The sequence below is a fragment of the Priapulus caudatus genome, unplaced genomic scaffold (genome assembly GCF_000485595.1).
Source record: "Priapulus caudatus unplaced genomic scaffold, Priapulus_caudatus-5.0.1 Scaffold26, whole genome shotgun sequence".
NCBI lineage: Eukaryota > Metazoa > Priapulida > Priapulimorpha > Priapulimorphida > Priapulidae > Priapulus > Priapulus caudatus.
In genome coordinates, this window is record NW_014577087.1 from 365,054 (window position 1) to 390,697 (window position 25,644).

The 25,644-nt window shown below is 47.2% G+C and overlaps 1 protein-coding gene across 1 annotated transcript in view; it reads right to left on the bottom strand.

Moving 5' to 3' along the window:
• The window catches only part of LOC106814337 (rho guanine nucleotide exchange factor 11-like), a 66,027-nt gene that overhangs the window by 17,775 nt on the left and 22,608 nt on the right, over positions 1-25,644 (bottom strand). Inside the window, exons 7-19 of the mRNA XM_014818639.1 lie at positions 25,136-25,237; positions 23,366-23,479; positions 22,228-22,413; positions 16,596-16,703; positions 15,066-15,164; positions 14,468-14,636; positions 13,996-14,101; positions 13,420-13,449; positions 12,327-12,474; positions 11,230-11,344; positions 4,690-4,842; positions 2,542-2,691; positions 2,161-2,367 (exon numbers count right to left, since the gene is read on the bottom strand). Of these exons, the coding sequence (XP_014674125.1) occupies positions 2,161-2,367; positions 2,542-2,691; positions 4,690-4,842; positions 11,230-11,344; positions 12,327-12,474; positions 13,420-13,449; positions 13,996-14,101; positions 14,468-14,636; positions 15,066-15,164; positions 16,596-16,703; positions 22,228-22,413; positions 23,366-23,479; positions 25,136-25,237 (1,687 nt within the window). The remainder of the gene's footprint in view (positions 1-2,160; positions 2,368-2,541; positions 2,692-4,689; positions 4,843-11,229; positions 11,345-12,326; positions 12,475-13,419; positions 13,450-13,995; positions 14,102-14,467; positions 14,637-15,065; positions 15,165-16,595; positions 16,704-22,227; positions 22,414-23,365; positions 23,480-25,135; positions 25,238-25,644) is intronic.

Consider the following 25,644-nt stretch of genomic DNA (forward strand, 5'->3'; position numbering starts at 1 on the left):
TCCTCCCCTCCCCCCTGTTTGAATTTCATCCTGGGGAGAACCCTGCTACCTTATGACAAAATAAACTCTAGTTCCTCCCATTTCACTGCGCGTTGTCTTATAAAAGGTATTTGAAAATACCTCCAATGTTGTTCAAATTCTCCGATGTTGTTGACACTTTCGCGTTGCCCTGCCAAGCAACCGCACAGCGGTGCTGCGGTACAGCGGTACGGGTGTAGCAAAGATAAAAACATGTGACGTCACCTCACCACTTCGAAGCTAAATTGTTTGGCAAACAGTCGGGTGTTTGCGCCAGAATGCCAGTTTTCTCACCTCTTTCTTGTGGGTTTTAAGCAAACACGCAGTGAAATGGGAGCAACTAGAGTTTATTTTGTCATAAGGTAGTTTGATTATGCATGACACGAAGTATTTGCTAGTCTAGTACTGGAGAAATTAGCGTTTGGATGCACATAGTGCGGCTTTAATTCAATGGTGCAATGTATTACCTTCACAATGGCGCCAATACATTGCCTTACTATGAGTTCATGGTGTTATTACATTGGATAGTAATTTTTCCGGCATAGTTTTAGATGTCAGGGGCGAATCCAGGATTTTTGAAAGGGTGGTGTCCAGGAAGAAATAAAGGGCACTTTTTCTTGCTTAATTTTTCTGGTGTTTTAATAAGCTGCCGAAGGCCCTTAGGGAGGGTTTGGGGTCCTCCCCCCAGAGTAAATTTATATAAATTGGTGCATTCTGAGAGCATCTGAGCAGTAATTTTGATTTCTAGAATGCAAGATGGAATTCCAAATTTTTAGCAGAAAATTCTTTTAATTTTTTAGGGCACTTTGAAATTAAAGGGGGAGGGGTCCGGACCCCCCGGACACCCCCCTAGATCCGCACCTGGATGTCCCAGGATCAGTTAGGACAAAACAAAAAATCTCAGATCTGCACCTCTAATAATATTGAGTGGGAAACATTAATCAGGTCTAATCCCTAACGGGTCTTGCAATCTTACGCCGTAATACACTCTGACTTAGCCCGACTATTAGCATATGGTGATACTACAATGGATACTAATCATGAAACCCTACCATGGCGGCACAGGATGAAAACTTATTTTCGCATGATCCCAAGCCCTCAGTTAGTAAACCTTTGACAAGGTGCAAGACAAAAGAAGCAGAAGAGTAGTGGGTGATAAAATTAGCACACTGGTAAAAATGCACTAAGGAGCAAACGAGAAAAAGCAAACGTTAGACAATGCAAGCAGTGAAACAAACGCAAAAAAACTGATCCTGCCCTTAGTTATAGATAAGAGGATCACTACGTTAACCAAAAACGTTACACTTACAGTGCATATAACAAATGCGTGCTTAGTGCCACGTGAACAACATACACTGGCGTTAGCAAACAAATTATAAATTAAACTCACCACCATAAAGCACTGGTGTTATTAATCAAAACTGTTTAACATCACCAACCGTTTCTGTGAGTTTTCAGCAATGTCACATTAATTTAGTTACTGCAACTAAATACAGAAACCTAATGGGAAACGAACGGAGCAATTAAATTTCCCAATATAGCGACATGCATGTTAGCGTAATTTTGAAAGTCAGCACTAACTAATGTGAAGGATACTAGAAAGACTTGCACTCAACTTGCTAGATTTGCTCGATTGCCTTCAATTCGCTAGAAATTTACGACAGCAACTGCTATTGCCTTCAGAAATTCCCACACTCCAAAAATTTCAATTACAAAGCGGTCTAACAGTCTCAATCAGCTAAATTTAACTATTCAGACATTTCATTTTGTCTGCGTGAATCGCGGAAATGTTTTCCACACTGAAATGTTTCACTTGACCAAACCTCAACCGAGAAGGCTCGCAACAAAGCGAAAAGTTCAATCGCACTGAAACGCAGAATAAATTCAATCCGAAACCACGGAAACGTTTTCGTTTGAGGCAAACCAGCAGATTTTAAAATTTTCCCTTAGCTTCAGAACTGCGACAACTCTTTCCAGTCTTTCCAGCATCCTCGGGTCGTTACAACGACGATGTTACGGACCACGACGTCGCGAGAAAACTCCCGGACGTCGCCACGGCAGTGAAGACCGTGAGAGAAAAAAAAAAGATGGACAGCAACTAAAAAAATAATAACTCGCCACCAGAAACGTACCCGTACGCACGGTTTCCATCCTCATGCCACGACGACACATACCCGCCACCCTTGCGATACTCTCGCACCCACCTGCGAACCTCTGGACTCGCGGGGGCGCCGGCGTCGCCGGCGGCGGTGCCCATCGGCGAATCCTCTCGCTCCTTCGACGGCTGGCTGTCGAATCGCTCCCGCAGCCTCTCCACGTAGCTCTGCGCGGGCTTCTCTTTCTCTGCACCTGCGCGGCAGCAGAGCGAGCATTACACGTGGCGCCCTCACGCGCTCAACGACATCACAACAACATTCAGGATTCGATTTCTTCGCCTTCGTGCGGGCGACAGCGAGTCGCCGCCACTCCTCCGCCATCCGCGACAAAATCGCCGCTTCGCGCTGCGACGGCAGCACCACCTACCTGACTCGACGTCGTCCTTCTCCGGCGAGGATGCGTCCGCGTGCAACGTCGGCCCCCTGGTGGCGCCGCCCGGCATCTCCTGGATGGGCGCCTCGCGCTCCTTCTCCTCGTAGAGGGTTTTCGCGCGCATAACTGCAGCAGAAGTATGAGCTGTACGGAGAGAGAGTGCGCACAGCACACACGAGGACAGGGTATTAGTGGTGCACCACACGGAAAGCCACCAAGCCACGAGCAACAAGCCACTAGACTACCGTGAACGAGACGAGACACCGGACGCTGTGCAACCAGACGGGATTTGGGAAGAATTGCGAAGATGTGCGATCAGGCGAAGGGGTCGGAGATGCGCTCGACTCCCGAACGAACGTTGGAACAAACGAACGAATAAACAACGAAGTGCAATCTTGGACAAACGTTCTTCTAAATGCGACGTCAGACACGACAGACGTACGTTTTCTGTGCATGATTACTGTATTAATTACCAATCATCATATTGTATTGGCATTGGAAACGTTGTTAAATACAGGATGCCTTAGTAGGAGTGACAGATATTGTATTAAGATCGATGGATGCATTATTAATAACAACAGGTAGTAGCAGCAAGATGCATTTTAATTCCATCACCCCCCCCCCGAGATGTTATCAAGCCAACTTATCGGGTAACCTATCCTCTAATGAAGTTATAAGGTTACAGCAATGGTAGAAATGTACACACGCCAGTTCTCATCAGGAAAGACTCTTGTTTACAAGTTCCTGGCTGAATAGCTTTACTTTGGCTGTAATAATAGTTTAGTAAGTTTATTCAGTGAACAAGAAAGCCATCGTTAGCAAGAGTCGCGTTTCAATTTCAAACGAAATCCGATATGCTAGCGAGAGTCAGTCGTGCCACGTTGCAGTTAGCTGGGGCTGAGAGGGTCTATGTCCTCCAGGGTACTATCGGCGAGTACCCTGGGTACGGTTCGATATATCGAAACGTACCCTGGTACTATCTAATATGCCGGACCGTACCTCGTCTACTCCACTAACGAGTCTAAGGAGTCGCCTACGCCTACTCCCTAACCCTAACCCTATCCATATCAGATAGTTACCAGGGTACGTTCCGATATATCGAAGGGTACCCAGGGTAACCTTCGATAGTACCCTGGGGGACATAGACCCTATGAGCTTAGCTGGGGTTGAGCTGCATTGTGCGTGCTTGTGCTGGTGCGGTATGCTTGAGTAGCCCCACCACCATCATGACACAGTTAGTAATTACACGTGGAGCACAAACACCACACAGCATTACCTAACAGATACAGACCAGCCATGTGCGCTGACCCATCTACAATGACCACCACCATTAACTAGGGTGACTACGACCACATACAGTGCCGCCACAGACAGTGTGTGCAGGAGTGTGTGCAGGTATCAGTATGTTACACAATGCAAAATAGCACATGATTTCCACGCACGTGAGCGAGGCAGACAAACACGAAGAGCCTTAGGGTATAGAACAGCACCCCATTCGACACCGCTGGTGATGCAAGACGTTAAACATTCATACATTACTTGAGCAGAGAAGGATGTTTACGGTTATAAAACAAATTATTAGCCTTCAGCTGACTGTCTCGTTGTTAATTACCGCATTTAAACATTCGGCACGTTCCATACGAATGCACGTATGCAGCAGCATATATAATCTATATACAAATAAAACGATGCATGTGCATCCAAGTACCTGTACAACATGGCTGTTACTACTACACCATGCTGTTGAGATAACACATTACATCACAAGACATCATCACGCTGCACCATCTCACGATATCACGACACATGTATTACACGGCGCTGTCTCAACATAACACGAGACATCACTTCACTACGTGTCGTCTAAAGATGCCTCGATCGAGACACGGTGAGGACGTGAACGCTTGCTCGCTGCCGGAGCGCAGGGCTTCACCTCTGCGAGACGGAACACAGCAACGAGTCCGCGGAGACGGAAAATTGACCCGAGACTGGCTCAGTCGCCTCCGCGACGTGAGACGCGGCGCCGATGGGGGGACGGAGGGACAGGACAGTGACCCGAGACAGGCGTCTCCGTGAGATGCTGCGGCGACAGGGGGGCGGGTGGGTCTGGGATCGGGTCGGCCGGAGGACCGGAGCACTTACTTGCTGACGGGTTCGGCGTGCTCGGCTTCCTGAAGATGTTGACGATCGTCGACTTGCGCTTGCTGTCGTCCTTGCGCTTGTCCTTCTTGCCGACGCAGTCTTCATGGTAGGGAATGTTATCCACGCAGTGTTTGTGCAGGTTGAAGTCACAGTCTGCACGAGAAGAGAACATGAGAGAGGCATGTCATTCTCATAGCAATGTCAGATTCGCTTATCAATATTATAGCGCTGACGCAAGCTCGCAAAAAACCCGCAATATTAAACATGCATTCCCGCGAACATTTTTGTGACAAACCACTGTAAGAACGTAAGTAAATAACTCACTACACTTTAACTGAACGTTAGCTTTGAAAATAAAACTGTAAAAATATGTATCAAGCCTATATTCCCTCAACGAAAAAAGAAACTCGAAAAACGCGTTTCGCCGCGGTTCTGTATCATGGCGGCAAGAGTCGACGCAGGTCACGTATAACCAGCACAGCTATAGATATCATATAACACATGTGTTATATGATATCAGGAGTAGATAATAGGGAATTCCCTAATTCATGAGCATAATTATGCAGGCTTCATGACCTTCAGCGCTTGCAACACCGCATAGCAACAAGAGGCGTCACAACATCGCCGCAGTGCGGTAAAAGTAAACGCTATTTGAAACATTCGACATGACACTTTCACCTTGTAGTCTAAAAGCTTTGAATGAACGTATTCCTGAGCAATTTTTCCCCCCTATCATAATTATATAGGCAAGTACAAACGTGCAATGTTAAAATAATTCATTTTTGCCTGATTTTTTGTTTTCCGCTTGAAACCTCGAGGCAGGGCACCTTTAAACAATACTGAAAATAAACTATGTCATCTAAATATCACCAACACAATGTGCATGCCCCTCTTATAAAGCATCTATCTGTGTCACTTAAACGGGTAAGAAAGTGTACAATTAAACTCCTGGTTATACTCAGTCTTAGTAATAGCAAAGAGCTTAGAATGATTATTATTATTATCATTATAAGCTCTTTGGTAATAGATAACTGTTATCATCCAGCTCTTACGAATGATATAAAACTGTGACAAACATAGAAAATAAGTCAGTAAACAACATTACGGACCACAGGTGTTGTATCATTACACTGAGGAATATTCTCCTCTATTACTACTGCAGACAGTAGGAACAGATTCATGTAATCAAGAGTGCATAATAGAGACTGTCCATGTTATGTTATGTACTCTTGGTGTACATAATGTTATCCAGGTGGCAGCAGGAGCGAGGGGTCTTGTTATGAACACGAAATTGGGCAATTTTCCAATCGATGCAATCGATCCAATTTTGCAATCGATTATCAAACTGCTCATAACTCACCGACGAGTAAATAGTCAGACCGTTCATCTAATCACAAATCAGAACAGCAATCGCCACGTTCACGTCTAGTTTACTGTAGATGAAACATTTTAAAGTTTAAAAGTTGAGCGGCGTAACTTGCACCCCCTCCCCAGCAAACGTGATCACACACACGCACGCACACATACACACACTGACAACCCGCTTAAAGTAAACCCCCCTCTCACTCATTGCTGCATACTGTACGCGATATCCCAACCATAGTAGCCGAGTTCGTAAAATCAGCGACGCTACTACACACACTCTAATACCGAAATATCAACGAAATACCTGGAAACGCAGTACTATCACGACCCACGTCAACAACAACGACGTGAAATCAGAGCAGTGAGTCACTTCGTGGAAGTATGCACTGCTGACAGTCTAACGACTAGCGGCTAATGATCTGTCCGTGTATTTGCACTGCTCTGCTATGACAAGGCTGCTAGTGTGTCTGTACGTCTCTCTGTATGTGTGTCTCTGTACGTCTGCCTGTCTCTCTCTCTCTCTCTCTCTCTCCCCCCCCCCACTCTCTCTCTGTGTGCGTGCGTGCGCGCGCGCGTGTGTGATACGGGCACGCCTGTCAGTTCTCGCTAGTGCCTGAACAGTCACCCGCCCCTCATCCCTGACTTCTGACACAAGGATATCCTCCACCCACTCCCGTGTTATTATACGCACACGTACACCGCTCGCTAGCAGACACGCAGGCACGCACGCACGCATGCACGCGAAACGCGGATATACATGTGCACAGACGTACGAACGCACGTACACACGGACTACGTACATGAACGCCGCAACAGCACGCACACACGACACGCACGCACGCACTGGAAAGTATATAATTGGAACCGGATGAACCGTGTGCAATTGCTCTTGTATCACCCGAGTCCAGCGTCCGTCTGTTCCACTTGAGTGCAGATGTCCACGCCTGCATCATTCACGATCTGTGTGTGTAGCACGCCATTGTTTAACCGTACGGCGTTAGCCGATGATACCGAAACCATACCACCACACTACATTCACTGCCTCCGCTCGCACGACACGCGGGTCGCTGGCTTACACATGAGAGAGAGCGCGCGAGAGAGAGAGAGAGAGAGAGAGAGAAGGAGAGAGAGCGACGGAGAGAGAGAAGAGGAAAGCAGAGAAGGGTGCTGATAGAGAAGATGAGACGAGAGATGAGAGAGGACGACCGAGGAGGAGAGGGAGTGAGAGAGAAGAGAGAGGAGAGAGACGATGGCACGGCCCTGAGCTTGGGCAGCAGTCCAAACGGACGAGCGCAGTCATTACCTCACTGACTCACGTCCGTGAAGGATTGGTAAGACAGCCCGTGAGAAGATGGAAGGCCACAAAGCGGCACATCGCTGACTATCCATCGATGAAGCGACTAGACTCCCAACACACACAAGAGAGTGGGGCTGAATCGGCAAGCGATAGCGTTGTTCGAACACACGAGCGGTGAAGATAGAGCGTCAAACAAGGCGAAGTCATCAACGGTTATGGTACCAAGGTTTAATGAACTATGACGCGAGCAAAGACCATTCTAAACACTACGTGCGGCGACCGTACACATGACAAAAGTAAATAACATACGCAAGTCGCCATAAAGGGCTGTTTGTTTCGTCTACCATATATGGTCTAGGCCCCCAGGGTATTGCAGAAACGTACCTCGGTACGGTCGGCTATACCGGAACGTCCCTGTTAACCTATTTGGAATTTTTGAATATGTTTAGGGTTACGGCTTAGGTTAGAGTAGGTCGTAGAACTCCTACTAATGTTAGTGACGTAGGCGACGGACATCCTGCACGATTAGATAGCTACCAAGGGTACGTTCCGGGTATATCGGACGTACAGAGGTAGCGTTCCGGCAAGTACCTGGGACATAGACCCTATCAGTAGGACTCCATAACAAAACTTATATTCCTGCAGCTCGGACAGTTCACATAAAGGGTGACAACCAAGACAACAGAGATTACAGTTATAAGGCTAATTAAGAGGTGCGTAACATAGACGTAACACAAATAGAGGGAGACCCCCACTCGGGGGGGGGAACCTAACATGACATGATAGAAAATAGGATGTAAGTCCATTCGACACAACCTATACGGCATAGGCCCAAAGGGGTGTACTACCACAAACAATATTTGTCAATACAACAGGACATCACGATTATAAGGACGATGACAACAACAGAATAGTTAAGATAAATCGGTGGTCGTTTATGAAGATGAGAGAGGAGGAGAAGGGGAAGAAATGGGAGAGGAAGGGGAGAGAGGGGACAGAGAGAGAGAGAGAGAGAGAAGGAGAGGGAGGAGGAGATAGGAGAGATGAGCAGAGATGCGAAGAGAGAGATGAGAGATAGATGAGGACAGGGAGAGGAAAAAGACGAGGAGAGTAGCAGGCAGAGCGAGAGGAGAGAGGAGATGGACGAGGGAGAGGGAGGGAGACGGAGAGAGAGAGAGAAAGGGGGGCGAGGAGGAGAGAGATAGGAGAGAGGGAGTGAGTGAGTGAGTGGTGGTGAGACGGAGAGTGATGTGAGTGGAGCAAGAGAGAAGAGAGCAGAGAGACAAGAGAAGAGAGAGATGAGAGGAGAGACAAAAGAGAAGAGAGAGAGAGATGGGGGGAGAGAGAGAGAGACGGAGATGAGAGAGAAGAGCACCGAGGAAGAGAGAAGAGAGATGAGAACGACGAGAGAGACTGATAAAGACGAGAGCTAGTGTGTAGAGGAGACGAGAGAGCTAGAGAAATACAGAGGAAGATGCTGACAACCTTCGTCTCCGTGTCTGCTCGGTGAGCGCTGTCTCTCAACGAAGAACGACCCCAGCTCAAGTGTCTTCCGCAGCGCGGGCTGTAGCATGCGCTCCATGGCTCGCTCCCTACGCGTCACGCTGCCGCTCGTTTCCCGATTCACTGCTTATATCTCGCTGCCGCCTACGTTCTCCCAGATTCCACTGTTATAATCCTCGCTGCCACCTATGTCCTCCCAGATTCCACTGTTATATATCCTCGCTGCCACCTATGTCCTCCCAGATTCCACTGTTATATATCCTCGCTGCCACCTATGTCTTCCCAAACTCCATTGTTATATATCCTCGGTTCCACCTATGTCTTCCCAGTTTCCACTGTTATCCTCGCTGCCACCTATGTCCTCCCAGATTCCACTGTTATATATCCTCGCTGCCACCTATGTCTTCCCAAGCTCCATTGTTATATATCCTCGGTTCCACCTATGTCTTCCCAGTTTCCACTGTTATCCTTGGTGCCACCTACCTCCTCCCAGACTGCACTGTTATATATCCTCGCTGCCACCTATGTCTTCCCAAGCTCCATTGTTATATATCCTCGGTTCCACCTATGTCTTCCCAGTTTCCACTGTTATCCTTGGTGCCACCTACCTCCTCCCAGACTGCACTGTTATATATCCTCGCTGCCACGTATATCCTCCAAGATTCAGATTCCCCTGTTATATATCCTCGCTGACACCACTGTACTGAGCTCGCCAGGTGCCACAACAAATAGAATAGCTTCCCTCTTATGTACGCTAGCGCACCTTCCTCCGCTGACAGCCACTGCAACTATACTGCCTATGTGTGTATGTGTGCGTGTGTGTGTATGAAGAGGAAGGGTGCATGAGCCGGCCCACCTGACCGCAGACGAGAGCCGCATGCGCAGAAGCGGGCCGGCACCCACGTACGGTTACCATCAGCAGAGAGGTGCGGATTAAGTAGGTCACAAGGTATTACAGACGCGTACAGCACCTGGTATCTCTACGATATGCTGTTATCAATTAACGTGGCGGTCTCAGAGAGGTCTGCGGCGCATACCTGAGATTTTTAACCTGAGATACCTGAGCCGTGTACTTTGCACAGCGGCGTTTTTTGGCAGCTCTTTTGCTACCTCACACCCGATACTTAACAGTACAGTAGCCACTTCAACCAAACTAGAGCAATACAGGAGTCGCAGCAAAGCGACTTTACTAGAGATTTGTGATCGCTCTAAGATGCGGAAACGTTATACGAATTGAAATCTCATGAAATCTATACGATATGAAACGCAACCTACATGGGCGGTTCCTATTGCATAACACCAAAACGAAACAAAGGAGTTACTGATCTGCACAAATAATGCAAATATCAGACCGAATAATTGGAAAAATAATTTCGTCTAATGGTGCGCCCACGGTATAACCTCTGCGATGAACGCTAGAAAATTCCGTGTGCGGTCATGACGATTCAGTCTCATCACGTGAAGGTATCGGGGACCACACGGGGACCGTACAAACAAAACGTCAACATAACAACACAGGCGCCTCACGTAGCATTCACGTAACCTCACTCACGGCTCAGACGAGTTATAAAACCTGTTTTCACACCGTAGAAACGCTAGCACTTATCAGAGCACTGTGGCACTTGACAGTTAGCAAACCAATATCCATTAATGCTGACGTCATCTGCTTCTGTACCTTTAACATGCCCTTGGATACTTTAACGTTGACGCCTTCCAGCTTTGATAACGTTATCACCCTTCATATCCATTGTATTTGTAATAGGAATGTTCATCTACAGGAACCTCTGTCCACCCTATGTTATAATAACATGGTAAACTTATGATGATATTTACACCAGCTATCTACCTTAACAGCCTGCATAGCTATGTTTTTGCCTCTCATATTATATTACTTCAACACTTACTTTTTACACCCAGGTCCCTGCAGCTATGTTAATTATAATGTCGCTCACACCATAATAGAATATACTAGTATATTAACACTCACACAACCTGCTACTCTTCCCTGGCGTTTTTAATGTTAACACCCACCCTGCAGCTACAGTAAGTTGACACCTCTCACACCATACTACCATTAACACCGACACTAATCAGAGCTTTATCAATGCTAACACCCGTTAGGGCTAATAATGATATTGGTAGGTAGTACTTAATGACGCATGGTATTAAAGATAACAGCGAGTATGGCTCTCTGCCAGGGTATTAGCCAGGAATGAGTATTGTGGGAGTGCAATTTTTTTGTACGTGTGTCTCAGTCAAGGCTTTAGATCAATATTTTAGGCCGTGCTACACATTTTTGGCCGTGCAGTTTCAAAACTGACCGTGCAAATCACGGCTGCACGGTTAATACGTTGCTCACTGCGAGCTGCACTTACTGTCACACTTCCAGCCTTGGAAGCCGATGCCCCACAGGATGCGGTCGCAGACCTGACAGTTCGTCACCGTCGTGTAGTGTGCCTGCTGGAACTGGTGGCCCTTCACATACAGTACCTGCAAGAGTTCATTGAGCATCATTATTAGTAGGTATATGTGCGTGTGTGTGTGTGTGTGTGTGTGTGTGTGTGTGCGTGTGTGTGTGTGTGTGTGTGTGTGTGTGTGTGTGTGTGTGTGTGTGTGTGTGTGTGTGTGTGTGTGTGTGTGTGTGTGTGTGTGTGTGTGTGTGTGTTTATGTGTGTGTGTGTGTGTGTGTGTGTGTGTGTGTGTATGTCTGTGTGTGAGTTTACATGTGTGCGCATGTGTGTGTGAGGGTTTGTGTATGTGTGAGCGCGTCAGTGCGTGCATGCGTGTATGTGTGTGTATGTCCATGTACGCATGAGTGTGCATGTGTGTGTATGTGCATGTGTCTGTGCATACGTGTGTGCATGCATTCGTGTGTATGCATACTGGTGCTTGTGCATGTGTGTTAATGCTCTTACACCAACAGTACATGATTTCACTCTCTTTCTACGAAGTCTCACAAAACGTCAACGTATCTGTTATCATTAGTGCTCTTACTAGATCTCACCATCCCCCTCTCCTTACAACGTGGAATGACCTAAAAGTCACCTATCTTGTGTGGAATAGCACGAGTGGCATTAGCGATTAAACCGTGAAGACGCACTTGAGTGATCGATCACCAAGCGTTCGTGACAAGCACATGTGAGGGGAACATTGCAGGCAATGGCTGATATGTACGGATTCATGCGTTTGCGTGCGGCACGTGCCAGAAATCTCTCTCCACCTCGAGAAATCTGCGCTTTATTTAGCATCGTTACCATCGAACACGACGGACCACAAGCACTGTGCACTAATCCTCTCTCCCCTCATCTCCCTGCTCCTTATCTATCCTACTCTCTCTATCCTACCTGCTTGCTCTCACTATAAACCGCTTCTACAAGAAACACGTATCGGACAAGGCACGCAACTACATCTATCACGCCGCAGCGGTGGACGGCGTTGGTAGCGCCCCCTGGCGGCGTGAGTGGCGACTTGCCTTGTTCTTCGAAGACTTTGACGAGAAGCGGAATCGAGATTTGTGCGGCCCGCAGAACTGAGGCACTTTCTCGTAGATCTTCTCGATGTTCTGCCCCTTGCAGCCGATCGCCCGCATCAGCGTCGCGAGAGCACACGCTAGCGCCACACTGTGGCCAAAAAAGAAACTTGTCAAAATTTTCTACTCACTATGTGTAGCGGATTTAATGACTCACATTCCAATTACCTCCTAACTTCATTGCCCCCCACCCCCAACTCCTTTAAATTTCCTGTACTTCTTTTAAATGTCCAGTATTAGGCACATAATGCTATCAGGGGTGATTAATGAGAAATTGTCATTTGTCAATATTCACCCCTGATACTACCAGACGGCCTGATAATCAAGAGGTGAGAGATAACTGTTGATAAAAGAGCATCACTTTGCAGTCTAGCTACACCACCCCTCCAAAAAATCAATAGGTCAACACTGTATTAAATCAATACAAAGACCAATACCACCATGTAGAACCAATTGAAATTTCATGCCATATATATATATATCAGGAGTTAATGGAGACAAAGTTTGTCTTCATTAACTCCTGATATATATATATATATATATTTGATGCATGTACATAGATTTTCTTTCATTTAGAACTGGGGTAGAAACCGTAGAGCTAGAAAGTTAGTGAGGGGTCATGTTTACTGCGCCACGGCACCCCGGCTAAGCCCGCATCTAGAGCATACTAGAGGCTGCAGACGTTTATTCCGACACTAATCAGCATACAATACAGGTCACCACGACGCCATTACGACGACACGCGCTCATAAATAACAGCGCGTACGTACGAGCAGCGCGTGCCAGCCACCAGGTGCCCCGCGCTGTGACGGCTCAGCGACGGACGTGTGACCTCACTAGCCTAGCACTGCAGCACTTTGCTACCCGCTGACGTCTCAACTATAGCCAGTGTGTAGAGAAATTTAAAAAAAATTGCCGATTGCGTGTGATATTTTATGACCGCGGTATGCGGTATTTCTTGGGAGGGGGGGGGGGTCAGTATGCATTTTCAACTCTTTACTCCTGTTCATGTTCTCTTGTTGTGAGTTGCACTTACATTTTATCACCTTGGTTTTCGAAATCGTCTCTGCAAACAAACGAGGTAAGCAATTACGTAAACAACAAAAGGAACCCGGCTTTCGGCATTGCACTTATACAGTGCGACTTATAGTATGAGATTCGCCGTTGTTTACGCCAACCGTAAAATTCTCGCTATACTCGGTATTACTGGGACATAAATTATAACCCGATTAAAAAGATTTCGCATGTCAGATGGAATCGTTTCCACAGACTGCAACTGCACAGAAGAACTCGCACAAATCTTGGACAGTTGGAAGGGCGTGCACTGACACAAACATTCATGCATCAATATTGACTGCATTACTCGCGTTAGTCCCTAAAGTAAAAGCCACCGAGTCAGTCGAGTGGTGCGCTCATAAATATGAGATTACCTTCAGCAATATTCAACAGTAAAATACGCGCCAGTAACATACTATGTCTCAACGAAGCCACGGCCACGTCGCCCCGTTGCAGCAGTATGCCAGCATCTCCACCACCAGCATCCGTTGCCATGGCTACTGTGAGCATGAACGAGATGATGACCAGTTGCGCCAGAGAGGTTATGGAAACTTACGATAGTTGTTCAAGATGGTTCAGCAACACTTGTTCTGCAATTTTCAACTCTTTACTCCTGTCCATGTTCTCTTGTAAATGACTGTCTCCGTATAAACTACCAAGACCTGTACCAACGCAAAACACATCACATAACTAGATGCAAGAAAAATATCCATACAGATTTCATATTAAACATATTATCTCTCTCTCTCTCTCTCATTTCATATTAAACATATTATCTCTCTCTCTCTCTCTCTCTCTCTCTCTCTCTCTCTCTCTCTCTCTCTCTCTCTCTCTCGTCTATCTCTCCCTCCTTCCCCCCTCTCTCTCTCTTTTTCTCTTGCTTCCTCTTTCCCACTTTTTCTTTCTCTCTGTCCTCCCCTCCTCTCCCTCTCCCTCCGCGCCTCCTCCCCCTCTCCCTCCGCCCCACCTTCCCTCCCTCGCTCCCTCCTCCTTCACCCTCCCTTTTAACATCTGCCCAGCAAACGTACCTAGTGCCCTCTTTGTTCTGAAGTCCGCGAGCATCTCGTTCACTTCACAGTTGGCGATGTGGCGCACCTGTCTGAACACCGATCGCATCACCGACTCGATGTCTGAGTGGTTAGCGAGCGTGTTGTCTATGTCCGTACAGACTGTCGTCTCCACGTTGACACGCAGCGGCTGCAGATGAGACGAGAGCAGACAGGCAGTCAGGCAGGAGTGCATGCATTATTGTGTAAATTATGCAGGCATGAAGACACGTACGCACGCATGCATGTGCAAGCACACACGAGCGCACGTACTCACGCACGAGTGCAAGCACACACGAGCGCACGCACGTACGCACGCGTGCAAGCACACACAAATGCAAGCACGCACACGTGCATGGACGCACCCACACGCACGCACACGCACGCACAGACGAACACACACTCACACACATGTACGCGCACAAATACAATGCAAATCCATTTGAAATCCAGTGGTAACATCTAAAAGCAGACTGTCCTCTGATTACAATGAGCAAGGGAAATGAGAGTTGCTGGTTGTCATGGCTACGTTGAAGTCCTCGCTCTGCCCCGCCTCGCACCGCCCATCCCGCATACTCACCGCGTCCGGGACTAGGAAGGAGGAATGGATTTCGTAGGCCCATCGCTTCATGTCTTTCACCGTTCCCTGCATGTACACATCTGTGATGACGTAGAATAACTGCAAAAGGAGAAAAAAGCTCGAGGTTTCGGCGGATAACGACTCAAAACCCCTGCAGATATCAGACGATAAAAATTCCTACACAATGGAGAATGATGAAGCATCGTCAGAGCGCTATTCGATTCCCGCGCGCTTCTTGCGAGTGCATTGCACTTTCCGTAATATTTATAACGGCTCCGATAACATTTCGGAGAGTTAGCCGCCGTCGTGTCGATATTTGCCGTAAAATCCGACAGAATGCAACCCGACCAGAGTGATGCTGCAAATTAACAGAAGCGTATCGGAAGCCCTATGCGAGATGACTTTCGCATAATATTCCGCGTTGCCCTCGGCAACTGTCTCCGAGGAAGTTGCGAGGTGAAACATCGGTCACAGCTTTAGTCGGCACCCTCTCACTGGGTTGCTTCACACTACCAATCGTCGCGACCGTTGTTCACGAACATCGAACAACGAAAGCGACGATCTCTCAAACTTCGAACAATGTGCATGACAATCTCTTAAACTTCGAACAATGTGCATGACGAACTCTCAAACTTCGAACAATGTGCATGACAATCTCTCAAACTTCGAACAAGGTGCATGACGAACTCTCAAACGTCGAACAATGCGCGCGAAGACCTTTCGAACATCGAACGTCCGAGACGTTCTGCGAACGTTAAACAATGCGCGCAACGACTTTCCGAACATTGAACAACGTCCGTGCCGAACCCCCCTATATCAAACAATGCATGCTATGACTTCTCGAACATCGAACAACGAGCGCGATAAACGCCGTGACTCGCAGATGACAATCAAATCGCAGACGGATTGACGGATTGGTTGCGCGGGGTGATTATGAGCCATGAGCTTGTGTGTCACGAGCCGGTGACATGCGAGACGGCAGCATCGGGCTGCCGTTAGTGCGATGCATCACACGCCGCGTGGGGTCGCGCGAAGCCATTCACGACCCGCCACCCGCATCTCTCGCGATCACGACCAGCTGTTAAAACAATACCCATTAACCGTGTTTTCACTCCCCGCTTCCTGCCCGCATACTAATCAATTACGGAGACTGGCCGCGATAACACCGTGATTTCTCGCACCGAATGCTCACGTATTTCTCGCTCAGTGATACCGCCCCCCCCCCTAGGTGATGAAAAAAAAACACGCCCACACAATGTGCCAAAAGATTAGTAAATAATAACATGATCATAACGCAGCGATAAGACGTGCGCTAGACTCATTTGCAACATTTGCAGGTGAAATAATTCTAAACGATTCTTAATATCCACAACAACATCATGGTAGTGGTATATGAGGGTCCCCGTGTATCTCAGTAAAGGATGTAACTAGGAGTATCCGATCTCGTGAGCCATTGGCATCGTTGTCAAATGGGCATCAGCATCACAGATAGCTACCACAGTGCTGCTAACAAAGAAGAGCTGGCCTTACCAAAGGGTTCGGATCGCTGTTTGATATCAAGTAGTTGAGAAAGACTGCTAAGTGAGCAGGTTTGGTTTTCAGCGTAAGCAGCTTGTTGAATGGGCCATGGTCGTCAATCTGTAAACACAAACAACAGCATGAGGCACGACACGGAAGTGACGAGTTATCGGCATGCACTCTCACACTCAGATTCTTACTGCGCAGTGCGCACCAGTACGAAATGAGTGTAAATTTCCCGCATTATGATGTGACTCCACGTAAACATAACGTCTATAATATCTATCTTGTCAATCGAAACGCCGGCAGCATTGTCGATTGCCGTTACACCGCGTGATCTCTGTTTCGACTAGTACAGGCCCACAATATCTCAGCCGAAGCACTTGGCCCCATATGTGATTTGGAATTTGGAATTTTTCAGATTTTACAACAGTAGTGCAATGCATGTGCTATATATTGTGTTAACGCACTAATGCAGTGTTTGGCAGCACCCCGTAAGCAAACATGTTAACATTTCCGCAAGGAACCTTATTCATATTCACACCGAGTCGAATAAATAAAGAATAACCATAGTATTAGTTTATTTATATAGTCATCCGCAATACAGTACTTCACGAAAAAAATAAATTTTAGGGCTTTTCGAATTCGACAAGGGATTGTGGACTGTACATGAATTATCGTGTAATGCACTTACAATCGAAACAGAGTAAGCGATATTATCTGTCGACACATCACATAAAACTTTTATCGACTAACGCTAACTCCACCATATAGCAACTGTCTGCTCATACATCTACAAACGTCCGTATCAACTAGCAACAGAACTCAAACGACATCACCATAAACAGAGTTTATAAGCAAGTGTTTATTGCAAAGCTGCAACTTGGCAAAGAGCGAAACGAGGACGATCACGACATGCCTTGTTAAGCACACCATGTCATTTATACGTCAAAATAAATGGAATTGCGTTCAGCAAGCAATCACGTTGATTATTATTCATTAGAGCTGGTTTTAACGCACGTGATTATTATATAATTCACGCACGTATTCATTAGGTGCTTTCACAAATATTCATATGAGATTGCGAACACGTGTACAACTACAAAACTAATGGATGACAATTTAACCATAAATTATTCGTATGCGAAAATACTCATTTACAGTTTGTTTAATTAATATAATGACGAAATTTACGAAAGACAGAGAACAGCTAGGACCACGAACAAAACACAACACGTAACAGAGTTGAAAACAGCTTAATGACGATCTAGTAGACGAGAAAGAATTTTCATGATAACTCCATCAACATAGCTTTCCCGTAGCATGCTGCTGACAGTAAATATTCCAACAAGTACTTCATCAAACATCAAACATCTAACAACAACAACAACAACAAAACCAGAGCGACGACAAGTTGAATGGCATTTGGTAATAAGGTTCGCAAGCCGTTTAGCGACAAACGCCCGCTCGATCTGTTAATCAGGCAGAACCGACGTTACTCTGACAAAGTTTCGACTTGCAAACGTGGAGGTTTTGCATGCGGCCATTCGACGAGCATACACAATGTACGCAGATGCACCACACATAGCTCGCACATGTTCCTCAATGACTGAATGTGTTCTGCGATTATTGCATGTGTTCTGTAATGACTGTACGTGTTTCACAATGACTGCATGTGTTCTGCAATTATTGCATGTGTTCCTCAACGACTGCATGTGTTCTGTAATGACTTACGCGTTTCACAATGACTGCATGTGTTCCTAAATGGCTGCATGTGTTCTGTAATGGATGCATGTGTTCTAAAATGACTTCATGAGCTCCTCAAAGACCGATTGTATTCTGCGATCACTGCATGTATTCTACAATCAGTGCGCGTGTTCTACAGTCACTGCACGTGTTCTACAATATACCTAGAAGTAGTCTACAGCAATCGTGCATGTTCTGCAATATTGACATCTGCTTCACAACACCTATACTAACACTACGATGGTGTGGCATGTGTTTTACAACGCCTGCGTGTGTGTTCTCCGATAGTAGGTCTCAGGGGGAGAGATAGTGAATATAGAAATAAGTTGTGGATATAGAAATCAGTTAACCCTAACCCTAACCCTAATCCTAACCCTATCCCTAATTCTAAAATAAAACAAAATTAGCCAAAAATAATAAAAAATAAAATAAATAAGAGACAAAATTAGCCAATCAGAGCCGTCCCCTAGCGGATCACTATCTCTCCCCTGTGCAAAATTCGTTCTCCGATGCCTGCGGGTGTCCGGCAGAACGGTCTGTGGCATGTGGCTTGCAATAGCTGCACGTGTACTGAGATGCAAGCTACAATGGCTGCATGGCAGGTGTGTGTGTTGCAACACTGACACAACTTAGAACTCGTTATTCGTCTTCACGGGAGAATGCACGGCTAATAACATATAGCACTAAGTCAAACTCAGACAGACTCAATCTCAGTCTCCAGGCTCTCGTCACGCGAGACAAGACTTCGGCCGCTGCGGTCAACGCTCGCCAGGTCATCACTGCACGCGACTTTACGAATCACTCACGACCACAACCATCGACACTCAGCGAAAGATGATTCGGATGTCACGACAGGAATGTCACGACGCCAACGGCCGGTGACAAAATAATCGCACCAGCAACTCGGAAGCGTGCGATGTTACTGATGTTTTGAGTGACAGTCGAGCCACTATAGTAGGTACTACGAGTGTCAATAGTCGGACATCGTGCGTCGAAGGACATATGAGTGCATGTCTATGGTCAGCTTAGAAGAGTGTCAGTATTCAGGTGGTTGAACATCGTCCGGCGATGGACATAAGTGTCTATGGTGAGATAAGAGTGTCAGTATTCAGACGGTTGAACATCGTCCGTCGATGGAAATAAGAGTGCCTATGGTCAGATAAGAATGTCAGTATTCTGGCGGTTGGACCTAAGAGTGTCTATGGTCAGATAACAGTGTCAGTATTCAGACGGTTGGACATCGTGCGTCCATGACGAGCTTAGCCAGCCTGAGACCACCGTGACAAGGGCGCGGAGACTGAGAGAGAGCAAGAGAGATCGAGAGAAAGAAAGATCATTACTGGCATGCAGCGAGCATGTGGAATCATGCTAAGGCTCCGTGCGTTTTCGAGGAGGGGTTCAAGATCATAGAACACAGACTGTGATATTACCCCGACACCAGCGTTTCTCTTCTGGGCAGCACGGGAAAAAAACACAACAGGCATCACTTTAAACATCGAAAAAATAACTCGGTGACTCACGGCGCACGTTGGAATGCACGCGCTCGTTAACAACATGGCGGTAGGGAATTCAAACGGTTGCCTCGTGGAATACCTGCCGCCCTCCTCTAGACTGACTTCGTAATATTGACGGTCGAAACCAACGGCTGATGTATGTATTCAAATTGGTGAAGCCACGGCCATTGATGGTACGATTAGCTTTGCAGTGGGCAAAATCGAATTTCCGGGAACACGAAACCTATCTTTATCAAACCAATGACCAGTTTTTTTTATCGTTTTTTTTGGTCTGTTGTCAATCAAGAGGGACGCTATGTGTTTATTTGTGATTCCTGCTTGTTGATTGGTGAGCAACTCCGATGGCACCAGGCAGAGTTACAAAGCCCATCTTGACGCTGTTGATGCTGCATGATGCATGATCATATGCAGTTATGCATCATGTCGAGTACAACGTCAAAGACAGTGGAATCAGTCTAGTGCCACTCTTCCACATTAACTCTCCAGGGTGACGTAAAACACTGCCTTATCTTCGCAGCAGTTGCTAGCTGGTATTTCCACGTGCCAGCATTTGTTTTAGAATTAGCTACGCGAATCACCGTCACCATAATACCCATGCACAGAGGTTTAATTTTGCGTTACAACAGCCATAGAAGCCAAGCACCAACAAAATGCTTCTCAACATGTTAATGAGCAACTTTAGGACTTTTCCTGTTGTTATCCCGCCAACCTTTTGGAAGCAAGTCTAGCAATAAGGAGCAACAAGCACCAGGGTTCATGCAAGCGGAAGCTGTGTCACACCACGAGGTAAATCGCCTAAACGGGAGATAGCGACAGGCATTAGGCTTGCATTTTTCGACAAATGGGTTGCAATTCCGAAAAAAAAACAGGTGTGCCTACTTTATACATGTAGCTGCCTATGGTCGGCGTAGTGGGCTCTGACTGGAACTATAAAAAAAAGCAAAATCTCAGGAGAAGCCAGTGAGAGCACTCTCACAGATCAAAGAGGGAGAAGGGTGAGCAGGAACAGCAAGGAGTTCTATACCCTCTCTAGCCTATAACATAAGCTCTTTAAATCCCACTGGCGGACGAGGGTAGTACATTATTCGCTTACGATCGACGTGTAAAGAATTCTGACAGGTTTGCGGGCAACATTCGAGTATGAATAATCGGAACTGTGCGTTAACGATGCAAACAAGCTCACGTTTACCCGCCATTTTTACAGACATCTATACATTGTACTGCAATGCGTGCATTAATGATTAATAATTGTATTATCATAATGCCTCGCCGTTAAAAGCGTCGTGTATTCATTATCCGCGCACTCTCGTGAGGTGAGCTGAGACCATCTAATGGAAATAACGTGACTGATCCACGATCGCATCCCCACGCCCCGCCTCCCTCCCTCACCGATCCACGATCACATCCATGCATCCCGCCTCCCTCCCTCACCGATCCACGATCACATCCATGCATCCCGCCTTCCTCCCTCACCGATCCACGATCGAATGCGTCACATAACGACGTTGTAATTAGCTTACACGCGTGCGCGAATTCCGCTCCCAATAGTTTTTCGATTTGATCAACGGGAGCGGGTGAGACGCCGGGTGCTCGAGACGAATCCGTGCGCACGCAGCTTCACGCGGCATCAGCCCACCGCGCCGCGCTTTCCTAAGCCTCGCCGCGCAGGAAGTATTAGCATAGCTGCCGAGCTTAGACGGCCGGCAATAGGCTAATAGGCTTTTCCGAGTCGCGTGCTCCACCTCTGCTAATCACGATCGCGCGGAACGCCGCCGCCGCGATGAGATGATTTCTCTACACGAGGGCGCCGCCACAAAATGCCGAGCTCCGCCGCGCAGATACCGCTGGGTTTCTGGGATGCGGGAATGCAGGCAACTGTGAACGCCGGAGGATGGCGCGCTCTCCCGCCCTAGCTATAACCAGACTTCTCTCCTGCACTCCCGTCTCCCTGGATGAGCAATTACCCACAATATAGGGAGCCCAGAATGAGGGATTCCCCCAGGTTAGTCTGGGTTGACAGATTCCATCTGGGAGATGGCTGCATTCTACCACGGGGTGGCTGAACAACGAATTCCCCTAGGTGTGGCCAGAGAATCAGCCATTAGAGCAATGATTTTCCCCTCTCATCTGCACTCCTGACACCTGACCGTCACATTTCGCCCCTCCCTTTCTCCCTGTATAAACCAGTCCCAGGGGCAAAAACACCCTCCCAAACTCTAGACATGGCCTCATGTCCCATCAGGGGGACTAAGCAGATAAGGAGGAAGGAAGGAAACTCTCTAGATGAAGGAGTCCTCCCTTGAGGGAGCAACAGGCCAGAGAGAGAGAAAAAGAGAGGAAGAGAGAAAGAGGAGTCGCCGCGTGGACGCAGGGCGCGGTCTTACCGGCTCGGGCTCCGCGGAAAAGTCGTCGTCTTCCATCGACATGACCTGCACCTGGCGTGGTGAGACGTCGGCGTAGCCCGGCAGCTGTGCAGGCGGCGACAACGGCTGAAGCGTCGGCTGCAGAACCTGCTGCTGCTGCTGCTGCTGATGGTGCAGATGGGGTGGTATCTTGGGTGGTAACACGCTCTGCAAGACGCACGTTAGATGCCATGAGTCCATGAGCGCACACTCCTGCGCAAGAAGGAGGTTGTGTGGCCCACGGATGGGGAGATTGTGGGGCAGAGAATTGGAGAAGGATTGAGGGGCAGGGAGAGAGTGGGAGTTGGAGAGAAAGGTATAAATACACACATAATACATAGTCTTGTGTCAATGTCAACAGTTGGCCATGATTTCATAAGTGTAATGTATAGAAAGTGATAAAATAGAATTTTTTAGTAAGGTGTTGATCATGACTCACATTGGACTATAATTAGCCTCAATATTTACCTATATCAGATGGGACTCAACTACAGATAATAAATAGAATAACATAATTCTCTAGGTTTAATACAGAGTAAGATTCCTATTACTTTAAATAATGAAATTCCTTCACGATTCCCTCACAATATTAAACAAATACCTCACAATTACTTAATAGCTCATCACAGACTATTTACACTACACAATAGAAAAATATAAGTCAACGTACACATCACCATCAATACATTACGAAACCACGGAAGAAGAATACCGTGCACGAATTCTAGAGAACTAAAGCCTAGCGCAGACTTGCGACTTTTGGTTGCTCGTCGCTGCAACCTGCAACCGCATGCGATCGGTCGCACGCTTCACCGTGTGTGCGCATGCAAGCGACTGCTGTTAACAGCAGTCGCTTCTTTCCATTGTCTTTTTGTCTTTCCATTGTCTTTCAATGACTTATATTACCCGCACACATGCGATTTCGAAGCGATTGCGAGCGATGAGTTGCTGGAAATCAAACCTGCAAGCGACCAGAATCGCTACGAGTTGCAGTTGCATGTTCCCGCAGACTTGCAACTTTTTCATGCAACTCGGCTGCAATTCTAGAATCGCAGCCGAGTTGCATGAAAAAGTCGCAAGTCTGTGCTAGGCTTAAGTGACACAACACGAGAGCATTCACATTTTTATCAGTTGGTTGGTCTTCAGTGCACTCATCCATCTTCTCATCGTAGTCGGGTGGAGGCGTGCTGGGAGGAGACTCGGCCACGTCAGATATCTCATCTCTCAACAGCTCCTGCAAGACACGGCCGCCGCCGTGCAGCGATATTAGTAGTGCCACTTGCACATGTCAACTGAGATCCGACGTGCTATCTCACGTTCACAACAACGAAGTATGCGCAAAATTTCAGTTCCACGACATTATATGCACACATATTCCACGACATTACATGCACACATATACACACAAACACACACGCACACACGCACGCACGCACGCACGCACGCACGCACGCACGCACGCACGCACACACACACATACATACATAGACATATGCTCATGCATATACGGATATACACTATTATACAGACTGTAATTCAAGTAGCTGTAATTCTCTCTGCAAGCTGTTCACACCCATGTCTATATAATGCCCACAATGCAGCACATCCGTACGATCCACACCGCACACACGCTCGCCAAAATTTAATATGAACTCAAAGCGAACATTGGCATCCCACGACGACGAAGGAGGAAAATGTGTGCATCGACAATTAAAGCGACATAGTCATTAAGGGATTCCACATAACGCACCCTATGTGGGTCGAAAATCGAACGTTAATTGAAACGTCATGGACCAGCTATGAATGCCAAACTATGAATAATCATGTAAACTAACGAATCTGGCGGCCCCCGCACATGACAAATCCTATTACCATGTCCTATGACATAACCCACGTACAAACTATATCCGTAGAAGGAGATGCGTAATAGCATAAACACACACGTACACACACACGCACGCGCGCACGCACACGCACGCACGCACGCACGCACACATACTCACGCATTTGCAAGCAAGCAAACACGCAAGCACGCACGCACGGACACACACGCACATGCACATGCACATACCCACGCATATGCAAGCAAGCACGCACGCACGGACACACATGCACATGCACACATACCCACGTATATGAATGCAAACAAACACGCAAGCACACACGCACACACTGACACACACGCACACACGTTCACACACCGCATCACGCAGATATAGAGAAACACACATGCTAATGCATCCTGTGGTCAACTTCCACGAATTACAGCAGACACTAGCTAACACAGAAATATGCTAGAGCTCTATTACAACAAGAGGTGCTGACTGTCACATATCCACGAGCAGCTACTGATTGACACTTGACGAAGCACTATATTTAGCTAGCTACTAGTTCATGACGACTGCATGGTACCAGGAACGACAAACATGTTCCTACTACTCCCATGTTCATAATGATAGTAATAGGAACTTCACTTTGATGCGTGCAAACTAAACAAGACAACTTAGAACAACTTACAAGACAACTTAGAACTACTGTCAGAAGGCACTATGTCTATAATCGTTTAGAATGATAGTAATATGAACTTCACTCTGATAGATACACATTAAATACATCGGCTATAACGCGACAACTACTGTCAGAAGGCACTCAGATAGCTCCAAGCAATTATAACTACATGCATACATAGACACACATTTCAAAGCAATCAAACCACCCCAATCGATTAATTAAACAATAACAAACAAACAGACAAACAAACAAAAACAAACAAAAAACCAATAGTATTGTAAACGTGAAGTCACACCATGCCAGGCGAGCTCTCAATGACCCCTGAATGACCCCAGAGTGGACACGCCAGCGGATTGGTCACAGCGTGCGCTGCACTAACCTTGTCGCGGTCGAGCTTGCGTTGCTTCGGCGACGTCGCGTTGTCGTCGACGACGTTCGCTATCACGTCCGGACTCGACCGCTGCCTCGTGTGAGTTGCCTTCTGCAGCAGACAAAGCAACAGTCACGACCTCACGCGCGACAGCACGCGGCGGCACCAGCCGGGACGACGTCGTCGCTGACGATCGATGCACCGTGCAATACCACGTGGCGGCGCCACGGTAGAGTAACACCACGAGGTGGTGCCACCGTGGAATGACAGCATGTGGCGCCACCTATGACATCATTATCGCTGACGACTCACCATACAATACCACGCGGCGTCACCTACGACATCATTATCGCTGACGATATACCGTACAATACCATGTAGTGCGTTATCGCTGACGAGTCACCGTACAATACCACGCGGCGCCACCTACCAGCTCGTTATTGCTGACAACATGCATGGTCAGAAACACGCGACGTAGCGCAATGCTGGGTAGTAACTCGTTATTCGCACATTTCGCC